At 36.8% G+C, this 11,316-nt stretch overlaps 7 protein-coding genes across 7 annotated transcripts; 4 read left to right on the plus strand and 3 right to left on the minus strand. All coding sequences in view use genetic code 12, as the record gives it.

The window, feature by feature from the left end:
- Positions 1-1,342: 1,342 nt before the first annotated feature.
- J8A68_006041 (uncharacterized protein) lies at positions 1,343-1,775 on the plus strand (the record flags this gene model as incomplete). Its single annotated transcript, XM_049410173.1, has 2 exons — positions 1,343-1,503; positions 1,562-1,775. The coding sequence occupies 2 exons, from the start codon at positions 1,343-1,345 to the stop codon at positions 1,773-1,775; spliced, it is 375 nt and encodes a 124-aa protein (XP_049260675.1).
- Positions 1,776-1,871: 96 nt separating this feature from the next.
- J8A68_006042 (uncharacterized protein) lies at positions 1,872-2,258 on the plus strand (the record flags this gene model as incomplete). The annotated part of the gene is made up of 1 exon (XM_049410174.1): positions 1,872-2,258. The coding sequence occupies one exon, from the start codon at positions 1,872-1,874 to the stop codon at positions 2,256-2,258; it is 387 nt and encodes a 128-aa protein (XP_049260676.1).
- A 2,028-nt stretch (positions 2,259-4,286) lies between these two features.
- ARO10 (phenylpyruvate decarboxylase) lies at positions 4,287-6,185 on the plus strand (the record flags this gene model as incomplete). The annotated part of the gene is made up of 1 exon (XM_049410175.1): positions 4,287-6,185. The coding sequence occupies one exon, from the start codon at positions 4,287-4,289 to the stop codon at positions 6,183-6,185; it is 1,899 nt and encodes a 632-aa protein (XP_049260677.1).
- Positions 6,186-6,757: 572 nt separating this feature from the next.
- Positions 6,758-8,902, minus strand: J8A68_006044 (rRNA-binding ribosome biosynthesis protein; the record flags this gene model as incomplete). The annotated part of the gene is made up of 1 exon (XM_049410176.1): positions 6,758-8,902. The coding sequence occupies one exon, from the start codon at positions 8,900-8,902 to the stop codon at positions 6,758-6,760; it is 2,145 nt and encodes a 714-aa protein (XP_049260678.1).
- Positions 8,903-9,192: 290 nt separating this feature from the next.
- On the plus strand, positions 9,193-10,059 carry SIW14 (putative tyrosine protein phosphatase; the record flags this gene model as incomplete). Its single annotated transcript, XM_049410177.1, has 1 exon — positions 9,193-10,059. The coding sequence occupies one exon, from the start codon at positions 9,193-9,195 to the stop codon at positions 10,057-10,059; it is 867 nt and encodes a 288-aa protein (XP_049260679.1).
- Positions 10,060-10,134: 75 nt separating this feature from the next.
- Positions 10,135-10,581, minus strand: J8A68_006046 (uncharacterized protein; the record flags this gene model as incomplete). The annotated part of the gene is made up of 1 exon (XM_049410178.1): positions 10,135-10,581. The coding sequence occupies one exon, from the start codon at positions 10,579-10,581 to the stop codon at positions 10,135-10,137; it is 447 nt and encodes a 148-aa protein (XP_049260680.1).
- Positions 10,582-10,812: 231 nt separating this feature from the next.
- Positions 10,813-11,316, minus strand: J8A68_006047 (uncharacterized protein; the record flags this gene model as incomplete). The annotated part of the gene is made up of 1 exon (XM_049410179.1): positions 10,813-11,316. A coding segment is annotated over one exon (504 nt), but the record flags the coding sequence as incomplete, so codon positions are not given.

Here is an 11,316-nt window from a genome sequence, read left to right on the forward strand (position 1 = left end):
CCCCCCCACCATTACGCGGTCTCCAATTATCTTGTTTACTCCAAATGAATAAATTTTTGCAAATCTATTCATATCAATCGTTTAACTTTGCCAAAGTAAAGAGTATGATGTTGACTCTCCGTCAATTGGGAGACTGATATAAATATCTCTAGTGTCATCTTTTACTGGCTGCAGAGAAATATTAAGGAAGTTTATCGCTACCTTCTTCATTTCTATGACAATTGTTTGTCGGTCTGCTGTTGCGCAAGCACCAGCATACTCCAGTCTTGCTGATGCAAGATCAATCTTTGCAAGCAAGATGAAGTCTCACGAAATGATCTGGAATTGCGTGGAAGGCAGATTTGGGTGTACTTGCACGAATTATGATACCACAACGACAGTTATAGGCTGACATGCACATCACCAAAAGAAAAGGTCAGATGGTCTTTAATTCTTTGTTCAGTACTGTAAGATCCATGGAACTACAACTATGATACACAAGAGATCATCATTGAATTCGAAAAAAATAATCCCTCTTCTATTCAAACATGCTTTTCAAATCCGCCAAATGAAACTTCGTCCAAGTACAGCACCCGCACTTAGGATTTACAACATTCGATGAATCAATTCTTAAAAAACTACGAGGATACGCTATCGTATGGTATTGCCATTTTAGGATATATTCTACTTCTTGCAACTATTTGCAGCTAGTGTCTGTATCCATTCGCAGCACTGACTTCTTTTAATGGTCCGGTTTCCAAATTTTGGAGAAACTATGTTTGCCTGCCGGAATTAATTGGGTATAAAAGGATGCAAAGCTATAAGTTATTACACTTCGTTGAGATCTATTTGCCGTCGAGTTTGGAAGCATTAATACTTTCAGGATTTGTAGTTGTTGTCCTTATCATATTAACTATTGATTTACACTATAGCCAAGGAGAAACTATGATATATTCTACATATGATTCCAGATTATGTGTCCAACAGGACTGGTATCATCGACACTATGATGCTCCTAATGGCGGGGGTTGTTTGCTGGGAGAAATAGTATTCTTCGATGGATCACTCGATTAAATTAGTCGGCCTTCATGTGCTTCCACAGGTATATATGCAGAATGTTAGTTTTGTTTGTAGTAATGCATGCAACTTGTCTCTGTATTGCATTAAATAAAGATTATCGAAATGTGATGCGAGCTAATTTTATGATCTGGGGGACATTCGCTACATCAGTTGCAGCAATAATTTGGGTTCAGGGAATGCTTTACTTTTGAAGAAGAAGATATGAGTTGTTTTTAGCAATTCACATGGTGTTAGGTATCTTTTCTATGGTAGGAGCTTGGGGACATGTCGTCGATCTTGGTACATGTGGGCAGCCATTGGTACTTGGATTATTGACAGATTAATTAGGGATTGCCGTTTAGCTTGTTCTGGTTGCCCAGACGCTATTGTCACCTTGATGTTCGATGAATCATTAAAGGTTATGAACCCCAACCACCAGGCATGGAACCCCGTTCCTGGTGTCACGTCTTAATCACTTTTTAAAACCATGTTGGTTCTGGTAATCACATCCATTTACATTTAGTTCCGATTACATTAATGACTATATTGTCTTATGTTGCAAAGTCAAAGGAGGAATGACTCATGACTTATATCAACATTTGAAGAAATACCCGGGGAACAGTGATATGATTCAAGCTTCTGTTGAGGGTCAATATGAAGAACCGTATCCAGATAATGCAGATAGAGGAATCTACATAGCAGGAGGAATCGGTATTCCAGGAATGTATGAGGAATGAATGCCGCTAGAAAAGATAAATCCTGTAAATTGTTGAAATTAATTTGGATAATAAAGGAATAGCTCATTGTATTGATTGTTTGACGAATTGAAACAAATGAAGTCAGAGAATATTGAAGTGACAATTTGCGTAACTGGGCCAGGCAATGACGAACATACAGAAGGGTTAATCGACGGTGTTTCTCCTTATACCCAATACTGTGGAAGTTGTATTTCTTTGAAGAAAACTCTCGAAGACAGCTATGAGGAGGAATCAATTCAAGCAGTTAAGGAGAGAATTGAGTTCCAACTAAATCATGCCCAGTTCGTAGAAGGAAGGCCGGACTGGTCTGCAGTAGTTAGGCAAGAAATAGACGAGGCTGAAAACAGTATTTCCATTGTTGGTTGTCGCCATCCTGCTAGGATTGATAACATTAGGGCAGAAGCCATCAAGGCTTTGGATCAAGATAAGAGAATTGATTTTTATAATCAATTGATGGCTTAGGCATGGTTTTATTTAGGAGTATATAGTATATATCATTGCATAAGAACCTTATTCCTTCTTTGGTAGAAGAACTTTATTTATAAATCTCGAACTTTCCGCAAAATTGTTGCAAATTTTCAAGTGCTGCAATAGTGCCTGAAATGACTTTAGGCAAGGGGAAGCAATAAAATAGAATTGTTAATGATAGAAAACCCAAGCTGTAGAGGAGAAAAAGTCTACTAACACATTGCGACTGATTCAAATCCACTAAATGCAAACAGAGCAATACCGGGAAGTACTTATCTGATTATAACCATGAATAGAAACACGACTTTACCTATCAGAGAAACTTCTTTTCCGTCAGCATGAAGAATAGCAAACAAGTATAATATTCTTGTTGACTGACCATCTAAAGAGAAGTTCATATTGACAAAGTTGACGAAGGTGCTGAACCGTTTCACCTTCCTGCCATTAGTATCAAATGAAACAGGAACTCTTAGCTTGGCTGTCTTAAACATACGAGAAGATCTGGACAAATTTCTTACTAGCTACACTATGGGATTGTCACTTAAACACCATTTACAGATAGCTCTTGGCTGCTGTGGCACCGCAAGTAGTTTATCCAGGTAAGCTACCAAGTTTCTTTGGATAAAACATGGTTGCTTGTTTCTGCGAACTACCGAAATCCGTTTGGCTGTGACATTTTAGTTTCTCTTATAATCCCACCCACCCAATTTTATGAACATTAGATTGTCAAGTAGTCCATTAAGTACTTCCTAGAAGTTGAGAAGTTCGAATAATTATTTAATGACAAATTGGAACAGAAGCTGTACAAATGCATGGGATGTTACAACCGACTGGACAATTCATAGCCGTGGAATATCTATAAATAACTGACAAAAAAAACAAAAGAACCGTAAAAGAAAATCATGAGCCCTCACGAGTTTGATTAGAGAGAGGAGCCTAAAGCTTATGGTATATACAGAGACAGAAACAATCAAATCACTTGTAGTTGATTTATAGCCCCCCTTGGCATCAAACCAAGGATCCCAATTCTAAACGTTAAGGTAATTCAATTCAAATTCTATCATCCTAAAAGTCAGCACACTGTACCAGGATCTCAAGCACTACGGAATTGGGTAGAGGGTAGAAGCGGCAATAAATTTGTTGGGGAAACTTAGTGGACACTCCGCTATCTAAAATTTCCTTGTAAATGCCTAACGAAGAAACAATCTGGGCAGCTGTGCCTCACCCTTCTTAGAATAATTGTCACTTCGGAGGTTTATTTACGGTAACAAACGGTAATTGAGGAAGGTATTCAAAAACCGTATAAGTATATTTTCTAAAACAAAGATTTGAAACAAGTATTTATTATATTTTCCTCCAGTAACCGAAAACGTTAATCCAGTAACGGGGGGTGGAAGATAAGCTAACCCCTGGAGATCCCAGAACGTTTTTCTTACACATTGTTTTCGGATACGACAGAAGGCAAAGAGCCATGGCTTGGTGTGAGTCGATTTTCTTTATTTCAAACCAACAGAACCTTGAAATGTGGCAAGTACTTGCTAACACTCGTTCAATTGTGAATTTGTCCTATAATACCACTATTAGTGGAGAACACAACGGGGAGAGGAGAGCGAACAACGTCCATCTTGTATGACCAGATGACCCAGCGATTTTCATGATATATATGCGATACAATTACAGTTTGGAGGAGCAATTGATAGGATAGTCACGTAAAATAGGAAAATTCAAAAAAAAAAAGCTTGTGCGAAGATATCCGTTGATAACCGAACCGAGCAACCATGACCCCATATTTGCATTAATAATGGTGAGGCCCAAAAAAAATTAAGCTGCAAAATACTAGGTAGATCGTGAGCAGGCCTGGAGATATAATTAGAAACGGAAGCAAATACCCCTAATTATTCTTAATTTTGTCTTATCGCAAACCATATAAATAGATTCAATTCTACTTCAACTTTTAACGCCAGATTCTTCCATACTTCTTTTCCTATAATTACAAACTTTAACTTATAACTAGAATAGAATATGACACCAGTTATTGAGATAATTGACGATATTAACACCCCTTCAAATACCCCTTCACCAACACCCATTGCAATACCAAATGAATTACATTTGGGTGAATATTTGTTTTTGCGTATCACACAAGCAAATCCTAAATTGAGATCTATTTTTGGTATACCAGGGGATTTTAATGTTGACTTATTGGAACATCTTTATTCGCCAGTAGTTAGCGAAAAGGAGGTCAAGTTTGTTGGCTTATGCAATGAATTAAACGGAGCTTATTGTGTTGATGGTTATGCTAGAGCAATTGGTGGAATGAGTGTTTTGATTACAACTTTCGGTGTAGGTGAGTTGTCCGCAATTAATGGTATTGCTGGTGCGTTTGCTGAGCACATTCCTGTCTTACACATTGTTGGGACAACAACTTTAAAACAACAATCACAGTCCAAAGATGATCATGAAGTCTTGAATTACCACCATTTAGTACCCTCTAAGGATCACTTGCATTCACCAAACCATGATGTGTACAAGAGAATGGCAAAGGATATATCTGTGGCTCAAGAATCCTTAGACGAAGACATGGACAGTAATATTACTAAGATTGATCATGTTTTGAATGCAATTATTCAGGATTCGAGACCAGGCTATTTGTTTATTCCTTGCGACATTGTCAATGAATTGATACCTGCACACAAGTTGTATATGAACCCTTTTGATTCTTCTCCGAAATACAAGCATACTGAAAAGTCAATGGAGGTTTTGGAAGATCTAACTGATGAAATCCTTAATAAGCTATACACGTCCAAATCTCCTTCCATCTTGTCGGATTGCTTGAGTAGTCGATTTGGTTATCAAAAAGAATTAGACAAATTGATCAAGAAATTCCCAGCCCACGTATTCAAATTATTCACTACTCATATGGCTAGAAATGTTGATGAATCGTTACCAAATTATGTTGGAGTGTATAATGGAAAAGCATCCACCAATCAGAACGTTTTAGAAGAATTGGAAAACAACACGGATGTCTTACTTACATTGGGGTATTACAACACTGAAGTGAACACCGGGGCATATTCACGCGATTTCTCCAAGATTAATCATTATATTGAAATTCATCCAGACTACGTGAAGATGAATCATCAGTTCTTTCACATTAAACAAAAGGACGGTGGGAGATTATTCACTATTGGTGATTTAATTGAGGAGCTTGCCTCACGGTTGGATATCTCCAGGTTTTCTCGGATTCCAAAAGTTCCAATGTACAACTATTTCCCAAGCACGTTTCATTCACCTTCAGTAGAAGACGCGCGTTACGTTCCTCAAACTAAATTAATTGACCATTTTAACAACTATCTTAGACCAAATGATCTATTAATTGTCGAAACTATGTCATTTGCTTTTGGTATGCCAGATATCAAATTCCCACCAAACCTTCAATATTTACTGGCACATTTCTACGGTTCCATTGGCTATGCAGTCCCAGCAACCTTTGGTGCTACCATGGCCCTTAATGATATTGGGTCTGACCGCCGTATTATCTTGGTACAAGGAGATGGTGCAGCCCAGATGACAGTCCAAGAATTGTCTAGTTTTATCAGATATAAGGACATTTTGAATAACATGCCTGAGATTTACTTGATTAACAATGACGGCTATACAGTTGAAAGGGCTATAAGGGGACCAACTAGAAGCTACAACGACATCAATGGTAATTGGAAATGGGTAGACTTATTTAAGGTCTTTGGTGACACCGAAAGACATGAAGCAAGAGTATTGAAGGATGTAGCTGAGTTTGAAGATTTTTTCAGTGGTATTAAGAGGGGAGACGACAGAAGCAAGTTACGGTTCTACGAAGTGATTGCTGGTAAATATGATGTGCCTGATAAGTTGAATAGTATGTTATGTAAGAAGAAGGCATAAAGACCAAATATGTAGAGTTTTCTAATTGAATTAATAGTTTTATAAATGAAAAAAACTGTGTAAATTAATGTTCTTTGTATCGTTATGGAATTAAGAGAAACAAAGAATTCTGTAGACCAAGTCAAAAGTGGTGTAGGTTTGCCTTTGAAGCAAACGGTGCGTCGCGACTACTGTCGCGACAGACTGTTACCAAAGTAGCTTTCCAAATCTTTCGAAAAAAAAAACCACCAACTAATTTATTCCTATTGGAGCCCACATCATCGTTTCATCAACCATGGTATGTTTCTTTCCTTTCTAGTCCCCTAGTATTTTGGATTATACTAACAGAATAGTCTGCCTTGTTTAACTTCCAATCTTTATTGCAAGTGATACTATTGTTAATATGTACGTGTACGTACATTCATTCAATTACGCCAGCAATTCTTGATAACAGAAAATCAGGTATATTGAGTGTATTTTGGAAATTTGCTAGAATCGGAGAGAGATTAAGCCCTTATGTTGCTACTGGGTGTTTTATAATGGCTTTTAATACATTAAGTGCATAATGCAACATATATTAAATAAGAAGAAGTCTATCTAAATTCATACAATTCATTGACAGAATTGCACAAGATTGGGGTTCTTTCGTTTCCCACGATTCTTTCCAAACTTACAGCATCCCATTTTGAATACATGATTTTGACTAATGCTAAATCCAAATCGCATTGTTGCTTATAAATACATTTCCCAATAAATTGAACCAACTCTTTATAAAAAATTGGATTAGATGGAACGCCATACATGATTAATGTCTTGACGCCTCCAATTTCGAATCTCCTAAAATAATGTAATCTTTCGGTGTATAGCAATAGTTTAATCTTAGAGTTAACGAATTCATGTCGAATCCTAGTAAGTTTTGATTGAGAAGTATACTCATCAATAGAACCAAAATTGAACTTTGTAGACTGTTTCAAATACGTCTTAATTCTTAAGTAGTCAAAATATGATGGAATGAAAATCATAATTCCATCTTCGTAAGAACTGGATTTCATCAAAGATGGCAATATCGTATTAATAAAGAATTTAAATCGGGAATCTGGATCTTGCGATGGAGAAGGACTATCAAATCTTTGAAAAATCTGTTTAATCTTGAGCCCAATGGAATTCATGATACTTGTCTCCTGAGTTATAATTGGTCTAAACTTAACTTTTCCAGACAAGTTGAGTGACTTGGTGAATAAATGATTTATATTTGGAGTTAAATATTCACAAAAAACGAGTGTTTGACGCAACAACTTCGCTTGATCATTAATGGACCACATTCTAATTCTACTGAAATCGGCATCATGGAATTCTTTTGGGATTTTATTCAAGTATTTCATAACTGTATTCACATGATCCCAATTTTGCATTTCGATTTGATTTGATTTATCTACTATCAAGACTTCAATTGATGACAAGAAATCGTATTGCCTTTTCGATTTATCTGGGTTTTCCAAAATCATGGATAATCCTATCGGGGATGCAATTATGATATCTGATGCATAGAATGACGAATACAACTTTAATGTTTTTCTGGTAAATTTCAAACCAATACAAAAGAAGTCGCTATTGTTTCCCTTGAAAGAATCAATGAAATCATCTGGTTTATAGGAAGGAGGTTCAGCTTTTGCAAAAAATTGTGACATAAACTTCTTCTTATTTTCTTGTTGCTCAGTTCCAGATAGCTTAATTAGCAATTCTACAATTTCATAACATGCATTTCTTGTTGGTAATAAAATCAAGACTTTTGGCCTAGTGAAACCCTGATCTCTGAACTCAGGCTCGTCAGTAGATTCATTAGATTCCCTGAAGCTATGCAATTTGGAAGTGTTCTTTATAATGCGATCTCTAGTTTTATAAATGTGATTTAATGCATGTAACAGGTATAATTTGCGGTAGCTACTATTCTTAAAATTCTTGTATTGATAGATTACATCTTGGTAGTTCATTATAGGATTAATTATAGTCGACTCCAATGCGGTCAACTCGTTAGAGAATTCCGATTCATAAGCATCCAACACTCTCTTTTTTAATGAATATTCTAGCAAATGTTGCTTATCCAATAATGGTGGATCAATAGGACTTCCGGGAGGTATAGATGCTAGTGCCAGAAGTAATAAATTATCAGGTATGCTTCTCTTTGAAGTCATCCATTTGCCATTTTCTTGGATTACTAATTTCTCCTGCTGAGTCATATATTCGTCAGAAGGCTGATTGAAATGGACTTCATAGGGGTCGTCCGATAAACTTTTAACGACATCTTCATCATCACTGGAGAATCCCATTTCATTTCCTTCTTCGTCTTCTTTATCTTCGTCTATGTTAATACCTGCTATATCATCTTCCTCTTCTGAACCTTGGTCTAGTTGTTCAGAAGCATCCTTAGATTTCTTACCTTTATTCTCCTTGTGATCTGACTTCAATAAGGTCAAAAGAGCTTTATACGCCACATCGTCATTACCCTCACCATCATCTTTAATGGGACGACTGTCCTCCTCTTGAATGCCTTCGTCCGAAAGTCCTTCTTTTGATAACTTCATATCTTCCTCATCGACCAAACCTTTCCTTGCGGCTGTTCTTGTCACGGTTCTTAATTCAGATCTTCCATGTTTATTCTTTGGTTTCTTATATTCTTTAGAGGAAGTGGAGCGCTTCTCGCTTCCATGACTACGCTTTCTCTTCGTCTGTGCTGTCATTGTTGGCTTGTGTGATACTTATGTGAACTCATCTCTCCTTCGGAAATATTTTTCAGTTTTTGTTAACAAATTATCGGTTGGTGCACACCTCGACTTTTTCCCTTTCTCATATCCATAGGACACTCTATTCTATTTCAACTATCATTATGGAATCACGGTAACAGAGTTTAGTGGGTCAATACAAGAAAGGATCTATTAGCGTTTTCAGGGTTTTTATTCTTGTATATCTACATTAAGGAAGTTTTGATTTTGAATTCTATTTTAATAGGGGTCTTAAGATAAGTTTTCAAATGGCCGAGTTTAACGAAGATCCATTTCAAATGGACGAGGAATTACCTCAATATTCTGAATCGGGGCTATCCCCTAAAACAGTTCAATTTCCATTTAATTTGAATCTGGAGCTAATTCCTTCAGAGATATCACCTGATTATTCGGACATACTAAACCAGCAACAGGTATATGACGATGATAAGCTTATACGATCACGGATAGAACAATTGAAGTTTGAAGATGGAGCACCCAATACTACCACTGAAGATGAAAGTCAGCAAGACGACGACGTGAAATATGACGAAGATTTAGATGATAAATTGGATCTAAAGTTACAGAAAAGATTGCAGTTGGAGTATGAACAAAGCATAAAAGTACAGTTACCCTTGACTCCTCCGGAGAATTTTGCTCCAGTAATAAACAGAATATATCGGTCATCATTTCCTCAACCCAATAACTTTTCGTTCTTGAAAACATTGAATTTGAAATCAATATTGTGTCTAATTCCAGAAGATTATCCCGAACTACAATCAGATTTTCTAAATCATGAGAAGATAAAACTCTTCCAATTAGGAATGTCAGGAAATAAAGAACCGTTTGTAAAGATATCATCCGACTTGATTACGGAAGCAGTTAAAATTGTATTGAACCCAGAGAACCATCCAATTTTGATTCACTGCAACCGAGGCAAGCATCGAACTGGGTGCCTAGTGGGAATTATACGAAGGCTACAAAAATGGTCATTGACTATCATATTTGACGAATATAGAAAATTCTCTGCTCCAAAGGAAAGACCCATGGACCAACAATTTATTGAATTATACGATGATAGAGAAATAACGACGTACTGCAATGAACGAAATATATTGCCATTGCCATGGGATTGATAGATAGGGATAATGACTAGAAAGTTAATATATAGTTCGAACTATGTCAAAAGGCTGGCTTTTTGCGATTTACATTTAAATTGGCTGTTGTGAGTCTTGGCGGGGCCAAAAAAATTCACCACCGTAGATAACCGAATTTCCCAAGGCAAGTATACTTAAACCTAATGGACTTACTCTCCCCCTAAATATACTCTTAAAGCTTGATCTCCCATTAACTATCAAATACAAGGACAGCCATGCAAAGTTAAAACCAGCAGCATTTACAGGTTCACCATCATACATTAACCATGCTCCTATCAATTGAGTTGCGCCAAACCCAAAACATGAGATTCTGGTAGGCTGTAGCTTTTGGGATTTTATGAGTGTTGACCCTGTACTCCCATTGACCGCCAATGATGCTGAAGACTGTAGGGCCCCTTTAAGTATAAGAATATTCCCAAACACAAGTGCTGGGTATGGCGATATTGATAACGATTCAATTGAGTTAAATATGGAAGGTTTAGATACTGTTTCAGGGGTCATCGTGAAAATGAGGAGTTTGCAATGAAATTTGAAATTTTGTTTTTTTTTGGTTGCGAAAGGGGTTTATAAAGTCAGACTGACAGAAGAGTATCTCTGCTAGCAAAGTTTTAAATACACAGAGTAATTTGGTAGTGGATGTTTCTTAAAATTGCTAACTGTGAATAAAACAATTAATAATGCACATATTGTATTACTAATAAAATCTATCTCTAGAGAGAATATTAACTAGAGCTATTCGCTTTCAGTCTTGGAGATCACTTCCAAATCTTGCTTGTCGGAGTTGTAAAGCACAATACCATTTTCCCTAGCATTAGTTCGCTCCTGGCGCTTATAGAACCACAACACAACAAAGGTCCAAATACATAATGCAACACCAGAGCAAGCCGTAAATGTGTAACCTTTCAAGAATCGTGGTGCCTCTACTGTTTTCCAGACAAGGACAGCAATCCAAGCAGTTGATTGTTGTGCCAACATATTCATTGACACTAAGACGACTTGTCTCTCTCTGATATCTTTACGACAAATGTCACCCTGCCAAGAATATAAAACTGGAGCCATTGCCCAACCAAAGTACTGCAAACAAAAAGCAAACCATTTAGCACCTTCTGGAATATTCCAAATAGCCAAAAGCGTATTACCCAACACATTGAACACTTGAGAAAACAATATAGCACCCCATCTACTGTTGAAGAAATCTGCAAACCCACAAACCAAAACCAACCACATTAAACCCAA

The sequence above is a fragment of the Hemisphaericaspora subhashii genome (genome assembly GCF_019202705.1).
Source record: "Hemisphaericaspora subhashii strain CBS 10753 chromosome Unknown scaffold201, whole genome shotgun sequence".
Taxonomy (NCBI): domain Eukaryota; kingdom Fungi; phylum Ascomycota; class Pichiomycetes; order Serinales; family Debaryomycetaceae; genus Hemisphaericaspora; species Hemisphaericaspora subhashii.